The following is a 25,049-nucleotide window of genomic DNA, read 5'->3' on the forward strand; positions in this document are numbered from 1 at the left end:
TATGGGCGGTGGTCGTCCATATTCATCTTAAGGCGGAAATTAATCTAATGAACGTTTTTGCAACTAGGCTTATAAAAATAAATAATAATTTTATGTTGAAACAAGTTTTAAATAAATACCTACGTAGGTAGATGAAAAAATACAATATTGCCTTTTATCAAAACACATAATTTTTTGAGAAATTTGCGAATTAAGTTATTTAAATAACGGCTACAAATAAGAAATCCCTATCACAGTTATACTTAAACCCTGGCAGGGTTGAATACATAATAACGTCGGTATTTAACTAAACATAAAGGCCCCAGTACACAATGGGCCATCGCCGGCCACTCCAAGGAATCATTTATGCGTTAGAGGGAGCAAGTGATATTGCTATCTCATTCTACCGCATGGCTGCGTCCCTTGGAGTGGCCGGCAATGGCCCATTGTGTACTGGGGCCTTTAGACAAACTTTTTATTTCATTTACGCGAGCGGAGCTGCGGGCCCGTCTAGTAATATAATAATAATGAGAATGGTAGGTAGGTAGGTATAGGTACTGACTGCGAGTCCTCGTCGTGCGCCGCCAGGAACAGGTCGCTGCGCACGCAGTACGCCGGCTCCTCCGTCTGCAACAACCATATAACGGTCGGATTATATTCACTGCCACATACATATAGCTCGAACCACTTCAAACAAGTTGAATAGGTATGTTTATTCTGGTGTGAGTATTATCTCTGCGGTAGGTACTCACTATGTTGAGCGCGGCTTGCGGCGCCAGTGGCCACGTGCAGTGCGTGCGCGCCGCGCGCCCCTCCCCTCCCCCCGCCTCCCCCTGCCCCTCCCCCTCCGCCACCCCCTCCACCGCCTCCACCGCCTCCAGCCGCACCTGCGCACAACATATCATTACTGTAGGTACACGTGTATAGTTCCCGTCTTGCATTAGTTGCACTAACGTGTCCCACTTTTCTTATTAATTATTGTCACCCGCAACAAAATATCACACAACGAAGTCCGCAAAAATATCTGACACCATTTTACACCATTCACCATTCATTCATCCATTCATTTCTCGTGGAGTCACAGGAGCGGGTCACATGTTTTTGCGGCCCTCGGAGGCGCCACGTGGGGCCCGACACGCACCCGGCCGGCCTTTTTTAATTAAGTATTTTATTTTATTTATAAGGTACACTGTACAGACAACATTCAATACGTGATTATGATTACAATAAAAGTGGTAGGCTTTATATTATAGGAATGCCATCCAAAATAAGTATGCACAGCAAGAAAAATAAATAGAAAATGAGCTAAAACTATCCTAAAATTATAAAAAAAGACTAATTATCTAAAAAACATACTAAATTATAAAATTACATAAAAGATCGTAAGATGCTAAATTGCTTACTATTGTTGTGTAGCATGATGGCCAAGAAATCTAACGACTCGCCTCGCGACTACCGTTAGCCGTGAGTTGAAAATATCGACGTCTCTATACAGGGTCATTTTTGGACCGTTAGCCATATTTGAATATGTCATTATAGAATTGCACAACGGGACTTAATCGCGTATTTAAGTTTTAAGATTTACCTCCGACGTTTCGAGGACGGCGTTGTCCCCGCGCTCTTCTCCTAGACCGTGGACCTCTCCAACGCCGTCCTACGACGAGGTAGATCTTAAAACTTAAATACGCGATTAAGTCCCGTTGTGCAATTTAATAAATAATAATGTTTGATAATCGTGAAAGTTTAAATCAGTATGTCATTATAGATCAGCAATACAACTACAACACTAGGAAGGGATGGTACAATCTTATAGCCAATCAGGGCATCGCAAACGCCCGAATGACAGCAACGTAAGTCGTAAGTTTTAATGTAAGTACACTTGCTCATCAAGCGCATCTGTGTCCAACGTAAACCAGTACAAGAGCACTCCTTAATTATGCAATGGGTAGGTAGTTCAGGTTTAAGTTACAGTGGCTAAGCAAAGTACTACGTATCTGCACTCCATCGTTATCATAATAAGACGCAGAAGTGTCATTCATATGGCTCACCGAGCAGAAGCTAACAGGACTGGGCGGCGCGTTTAGTGCCCTCTCTAGTTACGAAGGTTATACGAGTCTCGAGGTCATATCGTGCTGGTTTGCTCGATCGCTGGATGCACCTGGAGCTCTCCCTGTCTCTGAATAACTCGAGCCGCGTGCGAGTAAACTACCCTCTTTTTTATTTCTTAGTGGTAGGTAAGTGAGATAGATAGATAAGGGTTTCTTGTGCTACTTGATAACGCTATACCCCGCCTCCGAGCGTGCACTTTATGGTGACCACACACGCGTACAATATTCGGATTTGAAAGAGTGGCTACTAATTGAAAAATATGAAAAAAAATACTATTTTTATTACACTAAGATTTTTTTGGGGACTTTTCGCAAATTATATAATAATATGGCTAACGGTTCAAAAATAACCATGTATCGTGATACCGAGGGCCAGTCGCACCGAACACAGTTAACAGACTGATCAACATCACGCAGCGGAGATCTATGAAACTTCCCATACGATTATTAGCATTTTATATTCTGTACTAGTTTTATATTATATAGTATTATTCCAAGCTTAACAACGTAACGGCTTAATAAAACAATATGGCTAATACAGTGTACCAACATAAGATGATTGTAATATTAGTTCTAATGACAGTTATTGACAGCCCGCCAAAAGTATACTTTTTGAGCGTGTAGGGCTGATATATGTTATCTGTGACTTTTGACTTTGCCTGTCAACTTGTGAAGGATTACCGCAAAAATGAGAAACCAGCTTTGTAAAACTAATATTAATTATAAACCTGTCAAGAAGAACATCGTCTTTATAAATATAAAGTCTTAGTCTTTATAAATATATAGTCTTTCAAATGAAAGCAGTATATGAATCCCCAGAACGAGGCTCACAGGGTGGGCTATCAATTCAGAAGCCGGGATAAGTTGGAGAAGCTTGCTTTGAAACCGACGCCCGCCAGTTGGAAAAGACGCTATTTTTATAAATTGGGAGCCAGAGGTCTGATAATTCCAGTTATTTTCATCTGTTTTCACCGTAATTTGGCAGTCAGAGAAGTGATTGCTCACTAACAAATCTGGGAGTTGGAGAAAGTGATATCCGTTTAAGGAAAACTAACCTATCTGAACAAACTACGTAATAAAATAACATAGCTCGTTTTGTGTCGTAAATCTACTAACAAGAGCATGTTTCATGTGTTTAGCGTTTGTTCGTGTGCGTAATTTCTTTTTTTTTGGTGATTGAAATGCTTACAGTAACTCCTATAGCTGTAATAGTACCAAGTGATTAATAGTATGTGTTAGGCTTCTCGTGAGCCTATTGATTGTGAATGGAAATCAATTTTAAGGAAATTCTAGTTCATAATTGTTACTTTTGAATTTCACTCTGAATTACTGGTTGTAACTATTATGTTATGTTATGTTATGTGTAAGTACTTATGTGGATTTGTTTTCATATTGTCAGTTTTAACAGTAAAAGTGAAAAATGAGAAGATTCCATGGTTGTAGTAGAAAGTGTGACAGAAGAAGTAAGGAAAAGTCAAGTGCAAGGCAGTATTATATCAAATATCAGTATACACCATAATATAGCCAAGTGAGTAGGTCTCTTGATATGGATTGTTGTAATGGTCATTCATGCCATTCACATAGATGGTACCGAGGCCTGCCATCAGTTATTTTCACATGGCATAGAAAATTATTATCACGATAAAATTACACATAAACACGGCATTAGTTAATAAGTGAGATATCCAGTAAAAAGGCTGGTTCAGGTAACGGGTAGTTAAAAAAATAGGTAATAATTTCAAGTTAATTTATATCAGCAGGGTACAATACTAGGCATATGTTGATTTTGATAGCTTGAGCATCTAAGCATCCTGAGAGAGAGAGAGAGAGAACTGATGCTTGAAATTTACTCATGGACCCAGTCAGTCCATGTCAACTTAATAATTTTATTGTGGGGCTTTTGCAATTTGTTAGTTAAACATGTAGGTAGGAAAGTAGTGACCATAGAAGTAGACAATGTCAGAATGATAATTAATTTTTTTTTAATTATTACTGTAGTATGTTATAGAATGTTGTTAAAATGATTGATGACTTATGTTTGTATGAAATTAGTAAAAATGTATTCCTGTTTAAGTCCTGTAATGTTTATGTATGGACTGCAGCATTGTACACGGTTACTTCTGATGGATTATGTACAATTCATTGGGCTCACAAGCTATTGCAGGCACTTATGAAAGTAAATTATACTCTACAAATTATTAAAACACTGACCGTTGTGTACTTGTATGTGTATGTGTCCTTTAGGATGATTTAGGAATATATAAACCTTGCTAGACCTTTAAGGTAATAAATGGTTGAATTGCCATTTGCAGCACAGTTAGTAAATATGATTTCATACCTAGAGTTGCGCAATGATATAATTTTATGTCCGGTACAAGCTGATGTAGAATTTAATAGAAAGGGTACTAAACTAATAAACAAGGTGTTAAGGCTTACAAGAAAATTTATGTGGGAGATAAGTGTACTAGTATACATACATAGTGATTCAGAGTGAAGGCAAAAGGGTAAATATGTTTACTACGAAAGCAATTGATATATGTTAATAATGTTAAAGATGTTATTAAATAAAAAAAAAAATGATGATATATGTGAAAAGTAAGCTTGAGTCAGTCATTAACTATAGGAACTAAAAGACCGAAATAGTTCTTTTGACCGAGAGCAGAGCGGTCTCTGTAGTGAACGAGCAGGCGCAAGCCTAGGGAAAATGTGTGATCATGATCAATTTGAAATTTAATTATCATAATTTAAAATAAAGTAGTATTCATAGCTGTTGCAAAATATTAATGCTTAGCAAACTAATAGTTGTGATAATAACTTGGTATTTGGAATTCAAGAGAGTCAAGAGATGAAAAAAATTTAATGTTGCATGTGACTGTTGAAGATATTAACTATTTATCTTTGTGTTGAAATTGTGATGAGATTACTACTAGAGTAACAGTAATATGAATATAATGAAATTGTGAAAGATATATTCAATACATCTTGTTAAGAAGTGAAACAGAGAAACCTATATTATTGAAAGAGATAATTACCTGATCTGTGTAAGATGTTCCCTAATATTTATTTATTTTATATATAGGTACTTATCCATGATCATTTTTTAAAAGTGAGTCAGAGTATTTTGTGACCTTAAAGAGAAAAGGTATTGTATAATAATAATTTGCAACACAGGAGTAATTATAAAAGCGAATTTATAAAGAGTAATATGTTTTGTGACCTTAAAGAGAAAAGGTATTGTATAATAATTTGTAACACAGGAGTAATTATCAAAGCGAATTTATAAAGAATAATAAGTTTTGTGACCTTAAAGAGAAAAAGGTATTGTATCATAATTTGTAACACAGGAGTTATAAGAGCGAATTTATGAAGAATAATGTAGCAATTTGGTAATATTTCAAACAATAAAGAGTGATTTAGTATAAAAGACATGCAACTATTGAAATTGAGTGAGCTATAAATGGTACATACATTAACAGTGAGGCATTGCAGGTAAAGAGCTGCATTGAGGTAGTAAATGAATAACAGTGAGTCAATGATATGTAAATCCATGTATTTTTGTATTAAATGAGTAACAGTGAGGCAGTGGCATGTATTATGTACCTATTGATATAGTAAATGAGTAACAGTGAAACCAATGACATGCGAGTCCAAGTATTGATGTATTAAGTCAGGAACAGTGAGTCAATGACATGTTAGCCCATGTATTGATGTAAGGAGTAACAGTGAGACAATGATATATGTTAATCCATGTATTTTTGTATTCAATGAGTATCAGTGAGTAACTGACATGAGTCCATATATTGATATAGTAAATGAGTAACAGTGAGTCAAAGACATGTAAGTCCATGTATTGATGTATTAAGTGAGTAACAGTGAGTCAATGACATGTTAGTACATGTATTGATGTATTAAATGTTTAACAGTGAGTCCATGTAATGATGCATTTAGTGATTAACAGTGAGTGAATGACATGTGAATCCATGTATTGATGTATAAGTATCAGTGAGTCAATGACATGTGAACCCATGTATTGATGTATTAAATGAGTAAAAGTGAGTCAATGACATGTGAATTCATGTATTAAGTATCAGTGAGTCAATGACATGTGAATCCATGTATTGATGTGTTAAATGAGTAACAGTGAGTCAATGACATGTGAATTTGAGTCCATGCATTGATGTCATTTATAAGTAACAGTGAGTCAATAACATGTGAGTGCGTGTATTGATGTAACAGTGAGTCAATAACATGTGAATGCGTGTATTGATGTAACAGTGAGTCAGTGACATGTGAATGCATGCATTGATGTAGTTTGTAAGAAACAGTGAGTCAATAACATGTGAAGGCATGTATTGATGTAGTTTATAAGAGTGAGTCGTTGCAGGCATTGGAGAATGCCTGTAATGATGTAGTTCATAAGTTGATTAATATTGATTCTATTGTTCTGTTGTGTATAATGTGGATTATTTATGTTTAACTCTTTAAAACGCAGAGACGCGTTGTACTCCAGGATTGGCCGAATATTAGCATTTTATATTCTGTACTAGTTTTATATTATATAGTATTATTCCAAGCTTAACAACGTAACGGCTTAATAAAACAATATGGCTAATACAGTGTACCAACATAAGATGATTGTAATATTAGTTCTAATGACAGTTATTGACAGCCCGCCAAAAGTATACTTTTTGAGCGTGTAGGGCTGATATATGTTATCTGTGACTTTTGACTTTGCCTGTCAACTTGTGAAGGATTACCGCAAAAATGAGAAACCAGCTTTGTAAAACTAATATTAATTATAAACCTGTCAAGAAGAACATCGTCTTTATATTTGAAAGCAGTATATGAATCCCCAGAACGAGGCTCACAGGGTGGGCTATCACGATAAAATTTTACGAACGCTTCAACGGTGACAGACGGTTCGGTGCAACCGACCATCTACGAATCTACTAATTGACGAAAGTCGGAACTAAAACGATCGTCGCGGGAGAGACATCGCGTCCCAACGAGGTACGGTTTACCGAGACGGTTGTAGTCGTCCACCGTGGCATCGTCGTGATGGTCGCCCCCCCCCCCCCCCCCCCCCCCCACTCACCGTGAACTCGTCGTGCGGGGCGGGCGCCGCCTGCTCGCTCCCCTCCCGCCCCTCCCCCTCCCGCACGCCCCCCGCCTCCCCCGCGGGCAGGGCCGGCATGCGGGACCGGACCCGCCTGCCGGTGCTGTCCGACCCCTCTGGAAATATATTAACGGTGACGATCACATCCTATAAATATATGCCACGTGTACCTAAGATAGTGGGGGTCCGTAGGGCATATTCGGTATCGTGGCCCGATTAGGAAAAAGTACGAAAATAGTTATTTAAGATACGAGTGCGGAAAAGAGGAAGAGCGAATATAGAATAGGCGAATTACCTATTCGCACGTGTATCGTACAATTAACGTTTTACAGTACATAGGAAGCCCTTTAAACTTTTGACATACGCACGAAAAGTGCTATTTTACGCACTAGTGCGGGAAAATAGGACCATATGTACCTACTGTAAAACTTTTTACACCACACTACAACATTCATTTGGATTTCATTTGGTTTGATTTTGTTTGATATTTTACATTTAATATTTGCTTCGGGTTGGTGTGGTGAAAAATTTTGTGTTTCACTCGGGGGCAAATTTTGTTTAGCCCTCGCGCTTTGAAATATTAGCACGAGCGGTTAAACAACAGCTTTGCCTTTGCGGATGTGAAATTCCACGCGACCGACGGTAAACGGATGTCGACGACAATATATCGGGATGACGGACGGGGCCTATTAGGCGTGACGCATATACCGGTGCCGCGGCGGTGGCGGGCCTGGTGCTCGCGCAGGTGCTCGCGGCGGCGGAAGGCGCGGCCGCAGGCGCACGCGTGCCGCCGCTCGCCGGTGTGTCTCCGCGCGTGGCGGAGCAGCTTCGACGCCGTGCGGAACGCCCAAGGGCAGCCCGGGTGCTTACATCTGCAACCGAAACCACTACCTATAGGGTATTTGACTACAAGTCAAATCAGTTTCTTTTTTCGAACTGTCAAAACGATTTTTCTACTATGGAATTTATCTAGCATGTGATGTCAAAATCAAATTACCTACTCTTTATACTTTTATACGGGTTTTAAAATAGAAATAGAGTCTAAAAATAACTACTGTCTACTTTCTCTATTAATCTTCTGGTGGTTTATTTCACGCATGGTGTAAAATAATTTATTTTAAATACAGTCAAATCCCTGCCTGCCTGCCTGCCTACCTGCCACCTGCAGTCCTCACCTGTAGGGCCTGTCCCCGGTGTGTGCTCTGGCGGGTTCCCGGAGCCTGCAGGGCTGTCTAAAGGCGCGGCCACACCCGGGCCACAGACAGTGGTGCAGGGCGACACCTGCAGTCCTCACCTGTAGGGCCTGTCCCCGGTGTGCGCTCTGGCGTGTTCCCGGAGCCTGCAGGGCTGTCTAAAGGTGCGGCCACACCCGGGCCACAGACAGTGGTGCAGGGCGCCACCTGCAGTCCTCACCTGTAGGGCCTGTCCCCGGTGTGTGCTCTGGCGTGTTCCCGGAGCCTGCAGGGCTGTCTAAAGGCGCGTCCACACCCGGGCCACAGACAGTGGTGCAGGGCGCCACCTGCAGTCCTCACCTGTAGGGCCTATCCCCGGTGTGCGCTCTGGTGTGTTCGCGGAGCCTGCAGGGCTGTCTAAAAGCGCAGCCACACCCGGGCCACAGACAGTGGTGCAGGGGGCCACCTGCAGTCCTCACCTGTAGGGCCTGTCCCCGGTGTGTGCTCTGGCGTGTTCCTGGAGCCTGCAGGGCTGTCTAAAGGCGCGTCCACACCCGGGCCACAGACAGTGGTGCAGGGCGCCACCTGCAGTCCTCACCTGCAAAGGCTCCTTGTCCCAAAATAATCTGCTAGCCGCCTACTACGCTTATTTTCACTCCCATCTTTCCTATGGAATCGATCTTTGGGGTTTAGCTGCAGACCGTGAAGTGCCGAGTACCGTCCGACGAACCCGCAAGAGAGCTTTTTATTAAATTACGCATCCTAACGGTTCCCTCGCTCTTTATATTCGAGGTAGGAAAACTAATCCGACGGAGCAGGAAACACTTTTCCACCTCTACTACGCGTGAGTCGTCAAGACGAACGCAGTTACTAGTAAAGTAATACCTAGGCACAGACTTGCAAAAACAGGTAACTTCTTCCAAATTATAGGTCCACGCATCTATAACAGGTTACCGACCGATATAAAGGATGTTGCTTCAGGTCTCATTTTTATAAAAATACTCAAGTGTTTCCTGATCCAACAGGCGTTCTTATTCAGTCAAGAAATTCCTAGAAGGCTAACGAATGTTAAATCGAAAGCTATTATTATTATTCCAACGTATTGGAACGGGGTATAACTATTTTATTGTCAATTTAATTATTATTATTTTTCCAATGTTTACAATGATACCTACTTTTAATTGTATATATTTCTGACATACCTATCGTATAATAATAATGTAAATTACGCATCTGTGACAATGTATGATCAATACAAATAAAGAATATGAATATGAATATGTAGGGCCTGTTCCCGGTGTGTGCTCTGGCGTGTTCCCGGAGCCTGCAGGGCTGTCTAAAGGCGCGGCCACACCCGGGCCACAGACAGCGGTGCAGGGCGCCACCTGCAGTCCTCACCTGTAGGGCCTGTCCCCGGTGTGTGTTCTGGCGGGTTCCCGGAGCCTGCAGGGCTGTCTCAAGGCGCGGCCACACCCGGGCCACAGACAGTGGTGCAGGGCGCCACCTGCAGTCCTCACCTGTAGGGCCTGTCCCCGGTGTGTGTTCTGGCATGTTCCCGGAGCCTGCAGGGCTGTCTAAAGGCGCGGCCACACCCGGGCCACAGACAGTGGTGCAGGGCGCCACCTGCAGTCCTCACCTGTAGGGCCTGTCCCCGGTGTGTGCTCTGGCGTGTTCCCGGAGCCTGCAGGGCTGTCTAAAGGCGCGGCCACACCCGGGCCACAGACAGTGGTGCAGGGCGCCACCTGCAGTCCTCACCTGTAGGGCCTGTCCCCGGTGTGTGTTCTGGCGGGTTCCCGGAGCCTGCAGGGCTGTCTAAAGGCGCGGCCACACCCGGGCCACAGACAGTGGTGCAGGCCGCCACCTGCAGTCCTCACCTGTAGGGCCTGTCCCCGGTGTGTGCTCTGGCTCCAATTTCACCACGGTGACAGGTGCGACAATTGTAAAACATCACTGTTGCTGACGTCACAGGCATCCATGGGCTACGGTTACCGCTTACCATCGGGCGGGCCGTATTCCTGTTTGCCACCATCATTGTTTTATTTAAAAAAACTTTATTATATCGGAAAAAAACAGATATTTCTCTTGCTAAGTTTATGACAATTGTCACAAGAAACACTACAATTGTCACGAAATTCCGACATATAACTCATCACCTGTCAAGAATTACCTACAATTCTTCTTAATCTTGACAATTGTCAGAAACTTCGCAAAAGAAATATCAGTTTTTTTCCGATATAATAAAGTTTTTTTAAATGATACAATGATGGTGGCAAACAAGAATACGGCCCGCCCGATGGTAAGTTGTAACCGTAGCCCATGGATGCCTGTGACGTCAGCAACAGTGATTTTACAATTGTCGCACCTGTCACCGTGGTGAAATTGGGGCCTGGCGGGTTCCCGGAGCCTGCAGAGCTGTCTAAAGGCGCGGCCACACCCGGGCCACAGACAGTGGTGCAGGGCGCCACCTGCAGTCCTCACCTGTAGGGCCTGTCCCCGGTGTGTGCTCTGGCGTGTTCCCGGAGCCTGCAGGGCTGTCTAAAGGCGTGGCCACACCCGGGCCATAGACAGTGGTGCAGGGCGCCACCTGCAGTCCTCACCTGTAGGGCCTGTCCCCGGTGTGTGCTCTGGCGTGTTCCCGGAGCCTGCATGGCTGTCTAAAGGCGCGGCCACACCCGGGCCACAGACAGTGGTGCAGGGCGCCACCTGCAGTCCTCACCTGTAGGGCCTGTCCCCGGTGTGTGCTCTGGCGTGTTCCCGGAGTCTGCAGGGCTGTCTAAAGGCGCGGCCACACCCGGGCCACAGACAGTGGTGCAGGGCGCCACCTGCAGTCCTCACCTGTAGGGCCTGTCCCCGGTGTGTGCTCTGGCGTGTTCCCGGAGCCTGCAGGGCTGTCTAAAGGCGCGGCCACACCCGGGCCACAGACAGTGGTGCAGGGCGCCACCTGCAGTCCTCACCTGTAGGGCCTGTCCCCGGTGTGTGCTCTGGCGTGTTCCCGGAGCCTGCAGGGCTGTCTAAAGGCGTGGCCACACCCGGGCCACAGACAGTGGTGCAGGGCGCCACCTGCAGTCCTCACCTGTAGGGCCTGTCCCCGGTGTGTGCTCTGGCGTGTTCCCGGAGCCTGCAGAGCTGTCTAAAGGCGCGGCCACACCCGGGCCACAGACAGTGGTGCAGGGCGCCACCTGCAGTCCTCACCTGTAGGGCCTGTCCCCGGTGTGTGCTCTGGCGTGTTCCCGGAGCCTGCAGGGCTGTCTAAAGGCGCGGCCACACCCGGGCCACAGACAGTGGTGCAGGGCGCCACCTGCAGTCCTCACCTGTAGGGCCTGTCCCCGTTGTGTGCTCTGGCGTGTTCCCGGAGCCTGCAGGACTGTCTAAAGGCGCGGCCACACCCGGGCCAGAGACAGTGGTGCAGGGCGCCACCTGCAGTCCTCACCTGTAGGGCCTGTCCCCGGTGTGTGCTCTGGCGTGTTCCCGGAGCCTGCAGGGCTGTCTAAAGGCGCGGCCACACCCGGGCCACAGACAGTGGTGCAGGGCGCCACCTGCAGTCCTCACCTGTAGGGCCTGTCCCCGGTGTGTGCTCTGGCGTGTTCCCGGAGCCTGCAGGGCTGTCTAAAGGCGCGGCCACACCCGGGCCAGAAACAGTGGTGCAGGGCGCCACCTGCAGTCCTCACCTGTAGGGCCTGTCCCCGGTGTGTGCTCTGGCGTGTTCCCGGAGCCTGCAGGGCTGTCTAAAGGCGCGGCCACACCCGGGCCAGAGATAGTGGTGCAGGGCGCCACCTGCAGTCCTCATCTGTAGGGCCTGTCCCCGGTGTGTGCTCTGGCGTGTTCCCGGAGCCTGCAGGGCTGTCTAAAGGCGCGGCCACACCCGGGCCAGAGACAGTGGTGCAGGGCGCCACCTGCAGTCCTCACCTGTAGGGCCTGTCCCCGGTGTGTGCTCTGGCGTGTTCCCGGAGCCTGCAGGGCTGTCTAAAGGCGCGGCCACACCCGGGCCAGAGACAGTGGTGCAGGGCGCCACCTGCAGTCCTCACCTGTAGGGCCTGTCCCCGGTGTGTGCTCTGGCGTGTTCCCGGAGCCTGCAGGGCTGTCTAAAGGCGCGGCCACACCCGGGCCAGAGACAGTGGTGCAGGGCGCCACCTGCAGTCCTCACCTGTAGGGCCTGTCCCCGGTATGTGCTCTGGCGTGTTCCCGGAGCCTGCAGGGCTGTCTAAAGGCGCGGCCACACCCGGGCCACAGACAGTGGTGCAGGGCTCCGGGCGCGGCGTGCGCGCGGGCGTGCGCGCGCAGGCCCACCGCCCAGAAGAAACGACGCCCGCACTCCTCGCAACTGATATAGACGATATAATACGATAAATACGAGTTCCATTCGGCAATCCATCGATCAGACGTGTTGAAATTATAATTAAATAATATACAAATTAAAATCGTGTGCAATATGCATTGACCTCGATATTGACAAACTGTGTCATGCGACGTTCTTTGCTTGTGTAGTGTAAGTAGTTATGACGTCAAAGTGTTTAAACAACTTTATTCATTATGAGTGCTAATAACAGCCCGTTTGGCAGAAGTTCCAAAATTCAGCGTTCCCCGCCATCAACACCAGTGCCACCGAATACCGGAAATGAAAATGCACAACCAACGAGCGCAAGAGACCAGACCAGTCTTGACCTGGTACCAACATCAGAGATTCAGAATTGGATGAGCACCATAGATAAATCTCTTAGTGAAATCTGCAGCATATCGACGGAAGGCAAATTGAACTCCGACCAAAAACTCAGGATCCACAATCTTTGCCGAAAGGTTTCCCACGGTTCCGCAAACTTGGCAGTTCTTTATCAAGGCCTTAAAGCAAAGGCACTCGTTAACCACTGCACTCTTCAGACGCTTCAAGAAAAACAAGACCTATCAGACAGTTTCCGAGCCCTCAAGGACAGTATCGATAACACTAACAGACCGGCTACACACGCACTTTCTTTTGCCGATATGGTGAAAACCAGTAACAAAAACGAAATTCGTCCTAATAATTTGAGCTCAGTCGCAATTTATCCTAAAGATCAGTCGAAGTCAAGCGAGGAAACGAAAAACCTAGTACAAAAAATTATTAATCCTGAAGAAATGAAACTGCACGTAAGAGCGCTGCGTAAAGTTAAAAATGGCGGTGTTATCATCAGCACTGATACTAAGGACGACATAGAAAAATTGAAATTGACATTTAAAAACACATCCCTAAATCTCACCATCGATGAACCCTTCAAGCGCAGGCCCAGAGTTGTAATAGTAGGTGTACCATCGGCTCTACGGGATCAAGAGGTCTACAGTTGTTTATATGAACAGAATATAGCCGACAAGTTTCCAGAACTAACTCGGGAAAATTTCTTAGCGTCTATCAAATTAAGCCATAAGTCGGGTAAGAAAGATGCAGAGTCCTGTAACTACGTGATAGAAGTTCCAGCCTATATGCGACGCGCTCTCATATCTGAAAACCGAGCTTTCATCAACTGGTCATCGTGTCCTGTCAGAGACTTCACAACTGTTACAAAGTGTTTCAAGTGCCATTTTTACGGCCATGCTGCCAAAACATGCAAGCAATCAGAGCCCACCTGTGGACATTGCAGTAATCTAGGGCACTCGGACAAGGATTGCCTATTTAAAGCAGAATATCCCAAATGCGCATCATGCAGTCTCTTCAAAAAACCCAATGGTCATATAACTGGGGACCCTGACTGTCCCGTCAGGAAAATGGCCGAACGACGGTACATAAACTCGATTGATCATGGGGAGGGCTAATAAATACATGTTATTAAAAGATTATCTGTTAATTGTTTGTCTAAGTATACCTAACTAGTTGGTTTGTAGTTATTACCTACCATTTGTTATCAACGTATAGATCGATAATGTTTTTCATACTTAAGTATTTAATGTTTGTATAAAATTGTCATTAATAAGTGCTTTATTTACCTTATGTTTAATTTGCCCTACTGACCGTAATCCTATCAAAATGCATTTCTTGCCTCGTAACTATTTTTAAGGTAAACTAATAACAATGTAATAATGAAATAAACACGATCGACCTACATTATAGATATTATAGACACTGACACAGCAATACTTGGTTACTAAGTGTAAGATAATTCAATACCTATTCATGTCTCTATGTTCATGATTTTAATTTGTTTTATTGTTTATTGATCTTTAAATTAGTATATTATCTCTTTGCCTGAGATACAGGATTATATTCCTAGTTCAGGCGCACGTAACAATGTACGTAAAATGTAAAAGTTCACGCATAATGTAACATTAGCAATAAGGTTTTCTTAATAAATTATTCTTATTCTTATTCTTATTCTTAATATAAATCGACAATAGTAAGCAGAAGTTCAGCAGAGTTAAATACAATGTTTCACAAGTTTCGGAAGTGGGCGATTAATAAAAGGGATATTGCACGAATGGGTGATTTACTAAGAGAAGTTTCACAAAATATGGGTGATTACTAAGAAGACGCTCTACAATAATATTGTATTACTAAAAGGATGCTTTACCATAATTGGTGATTCACTCATTCACTACGAGGGTCGTGGATATTTCTCAAGTGGGTGATTTACTTAATAATAATAATAATAAGCCCGCAGGGCAGCTTGTGGCGAGCTGTTGGGGAGTAACGAGCCCCCCGAGTGCTCAGCTCCCGAGAGTCGGTCAGGGTCTCCGTCTCCGGCGTGTCTTCGTCGGTCGGAGTGGACCCCAAGGGGACCCGCAGGACTCTCAGCTCTGGCTTGCCTTCATTGGCTGTCCAGAGAAGATTCGCTAGAGCTAAATGCTCCAGGAGTGGAAGTGAAAGATACATAAGACGCGAGTTGGCACAGTGGCTGTTATAACAGCCACTGGGTAGAAAGCGGCGCACACCTCTCGACACCCCTGAGCCGCTTACACCGGTGTTGCTCTTGGTCGTCTTTACAGACAGTTTCAGGGGCCCACCTAGTTAGTGGCAAGTCACCGCCTGCCGCGATAACGTGTAGAAACATTGTTTTGGCAGGTGTCCGGACCTCTCATCAATAGCCCAATCTTTTGACCAGCCAAACTTCAACACCATAACCGGAATTCTTCTCCACTGTATTAATTTAACTATTTGTACCCGTGAATGAGTTCTAGGTGGTGTATTACACAACATCAGACTTGTCTTAAAGGGCCTCTGTGCTGTTGGCTTTGGCCCCACACATGCCTTCCAAAGGTCCGGGACCCCATGGTCCCGAGATATGGAAAGACATATTACAAATAATAATAATAATGTATCATTTATTTAAGGATTAAATTATTCCATATACACTTAAATAAAACTTAAACTATAGAGTTTATAGAGTATTTAGATACTTACTCACTTTTCTTATACTTAAAGGCACTTCACAAATGGGTGATTTATAGTCCGGCAAACACAACTTGTCAGTCAGTAAGAACCAGGAAAACAATACTCATCCCTTTTTTTTTTGGGTGCTAGTACTAGACAGACTACAAAGACAGTATGACTTTCTCTGTCTGTTTGAAATGAGATAGTCCTGGGCCAAACTATATTTACCCAAGAGATTGCTTCACAAATGGGTGATTCTCTAGGAGAATGATTCACAAATGGTTGATTTACTAAAAGGATTCCTCACAAATGGGTGACTCACTACAAGGATTCCTCACAAATGGATGATTGGTTACGAGTAAGAGCATGCTTTACAAATGGATGGTTTTGTAAGAAGATGCATCACAAATGGGCGATTTGGTACAAGAATCATTCACAAATGGGTGATTTAATAAGGGAATGTTTCAAAAATGGGCGATTTAGTAAGAGAATGTTTTACAAAGGGGTGAAGAGCGCTCTTACAAGAAAAGTCGAAATAATGCAAAATTGATGATACTAGTCGACGAAATTCAGGACTTTGCGCTCATTATTAGAAACAATGAGTACTTGTTCCAGTAAAAGCGTCTTCTTATCTTTATAAATATCGTTGTAAATATTAGAAAAAGGACTTATTAAATTAGTAATGATTTTTTTTCTGATGGTCGTTTCCGAAAAACCCCGTGAAGCACTGAATGGCGAGCTCTTATTTGGAAATGTTGAGAATTTTACTCTGCTAAACCTGGCTATTTTGTATTACTAATACCCTGTACTTTAGGCATATCAAACTATATTTTTCCTACATACCTTTGAGAAAGAGAAAATCAAAGTAAAACGAACTCGATTTTCTCTCCGAAACAAGTGTCAATTCCTACGAAAATCTACTTAATATCGAAGTCATTTTCATACTCAAGCAATCTGCAACATTTGCTTATACTGTTGGTATACATTAGTGTTTATGAAATTCTACTATAATTTTTTGGCAATTTTTTGAAAACTACTCTATATTACCGATGACGCGCGCTGCGCCAGCTCAGTGCCGCGGCAGAGCTTGTAGAGGCAGGACGTGTGTCGGTCGGCTCCGCACATTTTCAACGGCGACGACGAGGTTTTTTATCATTGTGTGCGGCGGGCGCCGTGTAAAACGCTATACTGTGTGTGTGTAAACCGCAACGAGAGACTTTGATCCTAGCACTGTTTTTATAGTATTATAATTTATAATGGTACAGTTTAATAAACTACCGGACAGGATTAAAAATATTTGAAACGACCTGACATTCTATATGTATTTATTTGACTCAAGGTTGATTGGTACCGGTGACCACCTTCCGGCTCCATCATCAGACTCTGAGTATCACCTAGTGTCAAAGATCTTGTTGAGACGAATCAAACGATCCTAAACACGATGTGGTTTAGTTGCATGGTTGATTGGTAATGGTACCTTCCAGCTCCATCATCAGACCCTGAGTACTGTCTTGTGTCAAAGATCTTGTTGAGACGAATCAAACGAGCCCAAACACGAAGTTGTTTAGTTACATGATAGACTGGTACCCGTGGCCACCTTCCAGCTCCATCATCAGACCCTGTGTATCTTCAGTGTCAAAGATCTTGTTGAGACGAATCAAACGAGCCTAATCATGTTACTACATGGTTGATTGGTATCCGTGACCACCTTAATCATCATCAGATCCTCAGTACCAGTTCGTTTTTAAACCCTCGTTGATACAAACTTTACAACCTATAGGTACCAAATGCAATGACGAAACATGTAAATAAGCGAGTAGGTACCTATAATTTCTTTCGAGTAATATACCTTCATAAGTACGAGTATGGGGCTATTCATAAATTACGTCGTTTCAAATGGGAGGAGTGGTGGGGGGGTCTGGACATCGGATGATGGTAACATGACGTAGGAGGAAACAGATTCATCCGAAGCTTGATTTTTGGATGATTTGAGGGGTGGGGGGGTCAAAAATCTTCAAAAATAGATGACGTAATTTATGAACAGCCCCTATGTACATTTGCACTGCATTTAGTATTTTCGTACTTACCATATAACAGTTTTAGAACTTTAAAAGTTAAGTACTTAGTGTTGTTATGGTTGATTTCAATATGCTTCGCGAAGGATCAAGAATGTTTAATCCATCATTGTAGTGCGAGTGTGGTAGAAGGGATCGGCATACTGAGCTCGCACGGCCTGCCGCAGCGCGTAAAATACCTAAACTTGCTCAACGCCGAAATGTAATAGCGCTCTGAAGAGAATGCTTCACAAATGGGTGATTTACTAAGAGTGTTTTACAAATGGGCGATATAGTAAGAGAATGCTTCACAAGTACCTAGATGATTTAGTAAGAGGAAGCCTCACAAATGGGTTATTTACGTAGGAGATCGATATATGAAGGCGCCGATTGTCGTGCGAGTAGTCTAAAGTCACCGTACCCGTGAAGCGCATCACTAGGCCCGTGGTCCTCCCTCAGGTGGCGCGCCAGCTGCTCCCGCGCCGCGAACACGCGCCCGCACCTCCCTCCCCCCTCCCCCGCCGCCGCCTCCCCCGCCTCCCGCGCCACCCCCTCCACCCCCGGCGCCCCCGCCGGACACTCCACGGCGGCGGGGGGAGGGGGGCGCTGCTTGTTGTGCACGGCGCGGTGCCGGCGCAGCTTCTGCTCCGTGAGGAACGCTTTGTTGCATTCTGGCTCGTCGCACTGAAAGGGTTGGGGTTGCTATAAACTTATTTTTATTTATCTACAAAACATAAGTATGATAGGATACTTACTTTAAAGTCAATACAAATACGCGATGCGAACTTGAATGACCTACCCTGAACTTGGCAGGCCGGATGGTGACGGGGTCGCTGTCGAGCGACGGCAAGTCCGCATCTGACTTGTCCTCTGGCATCTCTTGCAATCCATCATCTACACATGATAAAATGGTTATCATTCATTTACTTTTTCTAATTAACAAATTATCTATGTCACCTTGAAAGCAATTTTTGTGCACATGCCAGTGCCACTATGTCTTAATATAAAAGCTCCATCTAAGCTAACTATGCACCAACTTGAACAGAACAAAGTGTGGGGGTTACATTATAAACGTCATATTTTCATATAAATTTGACATTAATGATGAATTGATGACATCGCCACACTTTGTCACCGCAAATGCATTGCAGAGTTAGCTTGGTCCAACTGTAAACAGAACTGTTTTACCCCACTAGTAATTTATGTTAAAAACATTAACCTAATCTACAACAAATAATAATCGAACGAGCGAGCGAAGCGAACAAAGTTCTTACATTCGACTTGGGACACGCGGCTGGCTAGGGGCACGTCCCGGCATTTCGATGTTTTTAAGCTGAACTATCAGAGGATAGTTTGATACTCAAGAACGTAAATTTGTTCTAATTTAAATGAAATTGGGTAAACGTGTAGTTGAGGCTATTATATTTTAGTCATTAAATTATGAGCAGGCTCGATCAATGGGTTATTGAGCTAGAAGAGCTTAGAAGGCTAAAAAGCTATTTGTGAGGGGTCTTGCTATTCTGGTCATCTTTTTGCAAGAAAGTATGGTCGAGTTTGGTATCAAATGAAAGAGCTCCGTTTAAAATATAAACATCCATAGACTACGAAAACGGCTTAGCGTTACTTGTTAGTCTCCATAGGCTACGGTGGCTAAAATCTAGAAAAAAACTGTTTAAAAATTGAATTTAGCAAGGAGCAAGTACCAGGGCCTCATGAGTTACGAGAAGGTGTCGTTGACCAACCCGCCGTGGGGCGCGGGGCGCGGCGGCCGGGGCGCGTACCAGTATGAAGGTATCGCGGCTATATACTCGCGTATCTTAGCTGTATACTTTTGGTTTGGTTTGTTTGTATGATTCTACTAGTTTAAAGACTTTAAAGTATTATTTTTGTTGACTTGTAGAAAAAGTATTGTATACAATAGTGATGTAGTCAAGCTTTTCAGTCTCGTGACTACTTGGGCAACTCAGCAAGCTTCGTTGCCTGAACACGGTGCTCGACTGCAGAGCTCTCTATTGTATCGCGATTGTATGAAATACTATTTTTTATATGAAGATTTTTTTTTAAATGATGAAAATTTTGGAATCCATGATGGCGGCCATGCACTATGTCATAAAAGTCGTCATGGATGTCGTTTTATAGGTTTTAGGGGCCTCGATTTCGAAAATGATGACCAATTTGGAATCCAAAATGGCGGCCATGCAGTATGTCATAAAAGTCGTCATGGATGTCGGCTTATAGGTTTTGGGAGGTACAGATTTCGAAAATGATGACGATTTTGGATTCCAAGATGGCGGCCATGCACTATGTCATAAAAGTCGTCATGGATGTCGTTTTATAGGTTTTAGGGGGCGCAGATTTCGAAAATGACGACCATTTTGGAATCCAAAATGGCGGCCATGCAGTATGTCATAAAAGTCATCATGGATGTCGTTTTACAAGTTTTAGGGGGCGCAGATTTCGAAAACGATGACCATTTTAGAATCCAAGATGGCGGCCACGCATAATGTCATAAAATTCGTCATTGATGTCGTTTTATAGGTTTTAGTGGGCGCAGATTTCGAAAATGATGACCATTTTGAAATTCAAAATGGCGGCCATGCTGTATGTCATAAAATTCGTCATGCATATCGTTTTATAGTTCATCGTCATCGTTTTCGAAATCTGCACACGTGTTTCAAATAAGGTATAGATGCATCCTAGTAAGTCAACAACATCTATATCTACTATCGAAATGTACTTTTCATAGTAGTAGTACGAAATGTAATCTGAAAGGAATCAAGTAATGCATTCCTGTAATGAGGAATCGACATTGATTCCAATTACTAGTAACTGTAATATTTGAAAAATTTATTCCTGATTCCTCAAATGGAATTGTACTTAGTAATTTGGTATTGTTAGATTACAAAGTAATCTGGGAATCGGTAATCAGATTGCAAAGTAATTTCAAGTAATCGTGGAATTAGGAATCAATTACGAAATGCCCATCTCTAAGACTAAGTAGCACTGCATTCAATTGATCTTTTTGGCGAACCACAAGTTCTCAGTTCGGGGCGAACTCCTAGTAAATAATAATTGTTAAGTTTTAAGGTTACTATAATAAGTATGTACCTTGAACAGTTTACAATGTGCATTATATTATACTCCAATATCTAAGGAAGGGGACTGTTCCATATGTCCTGTACAGGACAATTCACTTAACATGTATACCTAGCTAACATGCCTGTTAATGTTCATTTAAGGAATAAATAATAAAATAATTTAAAATGTGAATAATAAGTAATACTAAACTTACAAGGTACCATTATGATTTCATCTGTGTCATTTTCCAAATCTATTTGCCATTTTTGAACTGAACTGTGATCCAATTTACTCTGAGCTTCATATTGTGTTTTGTACTGTAATGAAAATAGTTTAATTAACTTTTTGACATCTTAAATAATTTACATTAAATAAGATAAATGAAGAACAACAGCTGTACCTGTGTCCGGCTGCCGTTCAAGAAAGCCTCTACATCTACGACCTCCTGCTCCGTGCTGTGCTGTGTGTCTGTAACACCAGTATTCAGCAGGTAATCACATAATTCATATACAGTCAATTTCTAAAATCGGATATGCAACAATTTCTTAAACATTGTGACCATATGTTTTTAAAACCTTGGAGGTCAGTTTTCGTTTCCTGCATGGGATATGGGATTAAGGATTGCTTAGCATCTTTAGTATTTAAATTGATTTGGTCTATTATTAATGAAAATTGAAAATATCGAAACAAACAAGAAGTTGCATAATTGATAATGTTGATTTCATTGAAATGCAATAGGCTGGAGACAGCATGAAAGTTATAGTTAGTAAGAAAGGAGTGACAAAATGAAGATTAGAGCACACCATGCAGCATGTAACACAGCATACCATCAAGCAGAGTCTCCTCCACATTAGTGTGTTGATCCTCCGTGTCCATCACCTCCTGGACGTGGACAACAGCACCCATGTGCATGTCCTGCGTACCCACACTTGTAGCTGCAGGGTGTTCACTTGGACTGCATGCAACATCTTGTGCCAACACCTCCAACTGCACCCTATTAACAGGTCTTGATACACCCCAATCATGTGCAGTATTGTTTCTGGCTGTGTCTGGCAGCTTGGGCCCCGCTGTAGTTGCAGTGGGTGCCGGACTGAGCTTGCAGGGCCCAGATTTGATAGCAGTGACCTTTGTCTTCCGCCGCAAGATGTTAGGCTTCTGGAAGGTCTTCTTAGAAGAGCTGAGCTTATGAGAAACAAACATGATTGTTGTATATATTTATCTCAGCATCTGAAATTAAACAGAGAATACATACAATGTTACAAGGATTTTATAACTAATAGTGGGCCCCAAATGTTACTACTACTGAGTACAATGGAAAGAGCTAGAGGCCTTTGCCAAGTGGCACACTGAGTTAAGGGATATACTCTAGTCTCTTACTCAGAACAAAAGGCTTTATAGATATAGATAGATGCATTTACAAGTATACATATATAGTCCTGATGTTTGTAGTAGGATTTTGCTAACCTGTAGTCTTGAGAGAGTAGCAATTACAATCGCTGTGCAAGTTTGAAGATCAACTAGGTGTAGTTCTCCGTAAGCCCATGTCGTATCTGCCATTTCTTTGTTTTCTCAATGTCTGGAAAATGAAGGCCCATTTTAATGGACCTACAACGATACAGTTAATATTAGGCGGAAAAAACGAGTCGATTTAAAACATAAGAAATACGATGAATCATTTGTTACCTATATAAATATTTGAAAAAGTCATAATTTAATTCTTCAGAAAGGGGTACTTACGAATAATAATAAAACTATAAGGAGCAGAGAATAATAAGTATTGCATGGTAAGATATAAAATATTGTAATTAATAAATAAACTAACCTCAAACACTTTACTTTCACAGCATTGATTCAGCCCATTATATAAAAGCTGACGCCTATCACAGATTTCTTGATGTACGCTACCGAGATTCGAGTATAAAATACTCTCTAAATATAATATGTTATCAGCAAAAGCTGCTAAATATCACAAAAAAGTCTCTCGACTATTTGTATTGATAAATAGATAAAATACAAATGTCAATCCATCTATAAATTCTATAATACTCTCTGTCCAACTTAATGTCATGCACACGTAGAAAAAAAAAACTTATTCTTATACAGCTTGGCAAAAAAGTGGCAACACTGTAGTGTCGTCCCTTTCAGACCAATTTAAGGCGTGACCAGACGAGTAAATTTTTCGCCAATCTGATTAAATTGTCCGATCGGATCAGTGCAGACGCAAATTTGACTCTCCGAATTCAACGCCGATTATGATGGTAGAAGAGCCGGCCGCAAAATTTCTAACCGACTTGATACCACGATGAAATGCACAATGGTTTCCCAGAAAAGTTATGCTAAGTCCGAATTCGATAGTCTGCCACGGCGGAACTTGCCGAAAGTACGAAAAAGAAGGCCACTTCCGGTGCGAAAAAAGGGGCTGATTTAACCCATCTGATACCGAGATAGTAGTTATGGCAGCAGTTAGAAATTTACATGTAGACAGCGAAGTCTGCCACTATTTTTTTTGCCGGAAGTGCTTGGCAGACGCTCTCAAAGGTGACCATCGGGACCCCTAAATTAACCCATCTGATACCACCATGAAACCAATGCCAGTCGGTAGGTATGAACTCTCATGTCAGGAATATATAAGTCTGCCAAGGCTTTTCCTGCCGAAACACCATGGCAGACGAGATTATGTAAGCAAGGTCGCCATCGGTTACCCTACACTAACCCATCTGATACCACCATGAAACCAATTCCATTCGGTAGGTATGAACCCCCATTTTAGGAATATATAAGTCTGCCAAGGTTTTTCCTGCCGAAACACCTTGACAGACGAGATTATAAGCAAGATGACCATCGGTTACCGTACACTAACCCATCTGATACCGCCATGAAACCAATTCCAGTCGGTAGGTATGAACCCTCATTTCATGAATATATAAGTCTGCCAAGGCCTTTCCTGCCGAAACTCCTTGACAGACGAGATTATGTAAGCAACATCCGCATCCGTGGGACCCGTATACGTGATTACTGTAGGCTTATTTATTACTTTATGCTTTTACATATTTGTATATTATTATGTTATTAATGAAATATATTTATAATTTATTAAACCTATACCTAATACATTGGGAATTCATTACCTGCTTACGGCAGTAGTAGGGAGTAGTGGGTGAGTTCTGGCTCACTTAGCCAGGCCAAAGAGGATTTGAAGAAGAGAGTTACTGTCATGGAAAATTATGTAGCTACAGTTCATTTACTGCCATCTTTCGACAGAAGATTAAACCTGTTTGAACGCCATTTGATTTTGATCCTTATTCTTTAACTGATATGTGTTAACTTTTTAAATATTAATATTCACGCCATCTACTCGAGCATAGGCTGAAGGTTGTGGCGCCATCGCTCGAAAACATGGAACCATACCTTTGGCCTATAGTCGAGTAGATGGCGTGAATATTAATATTTAATAAGCTAACACATATCACTGAAAGAATAAGGATCAAAGTCAAATGGCGTTCTAACAGTTTTATGTTCTGTCGAAAGATGGCAGTAAATTTACAGTGGTTACATAATTTACTTTGAGAATCCGTCTCTATAGACTTTATTCTCTTTGGCCAGGCCAACAGTCCCTCCCCCTTTTTTTCCCTTGTTGAGGCCCTGCAACCTTACCTTGAACCCAACCTAATGTCATTGTAGCTCGAATCTAACCTAATCTATTTTTATTGCTTTTAGAAAATATTCTAATAACAATTATCTACTTTTGCAAAGTTAAATGTAGAATTCTTTATTTCGCAAAATGGAATTTTAATGTGACTATAATGTATGTGCAATCTACTTAGAAACTGGGTTTAGAAATATAAAAACACACATTTTATATAGGATAATAAGTTTATTCAAGTAATATTCTGAACATATGAGATATAGTAACATCATTACTTATTCTGTGTACAGTGGAGAAAACATGCAAGTTGACATTTTTCGTTTTAAAATAAAGATAAACTAAACAGTATTTGCCACAAACCGATGTTAAAAAACTTTGCAGTTGTTGGTTGGCATAATACCATCTCTTACAATTTCTCTTCATTAACATTTTATGATACCTTCCTGTTTTTATTTACTTAATTTAATTTTTTACTTTTTATGTGATCGGTACTTCATTTATTTTAGATTTTGGGCTAATATTAGTTTGTTAACCGACTTCCAAATCTCAAAGAAGGAGGTTAT

General features: G+C 42.6%; 2 protein-coding genes across 2 annotated transcripts; one reads left to right on the forward strand and one right to left on the reverse strand.

The window, feature by feature from the left end:
* Nucleotides 1-1,546: 1,546 nt before the first annotated feature.
* LOC134789604 (Krueppel-like factor 1) lies at nt 1,547-9,926 on the reverse strand. The gene is made up of 5 exons (XM_063760175.1): nt 9,774-9,926; nt 8,617-8,735; nt 7,912-8,075; nt 7,183-7,319; nt 1,547-1,633 (listed from the first exon to the last, which is right to left on the reverse strand). Exons 1-5 carry the CDS (start codon nt 9,924-9,926, stop codon nt 1,547-1,549), a joined length of 660 nt encoding a protein of 219 aa, XP_063616245.1.
* A 2,979-nt stretch (nt 9,927-12,905) lies between these two features.
* On the forward strand, nt 12,906-14,156 carry LOC134790238 (uncharacterized). The gene has a single exon (XM_063761069.1). The coding sequence runs from the start codon at nt 12,906-12,908 to the stop codon at nt 14,154-14,156; it is 1,251 nt and encodes a 416-aa protein (XP_063617139.1).
* Nucleotides 14,157-25,049: the final 10,893 nt, after the last annotated feature.

Source organism: Cydia splendana, chromosome 4, assembly GCF_910591565.1.
Source record: "Cydia splendana chromosome 4, ilCydSple1.2, whole genome shotgun sequence".
Lineage (NCBI taxonomy): Eukaryota > Metazoa > Arthropoda > Insecta > Lepidoptera > Tortricidae > Cydia > Cydia splendana.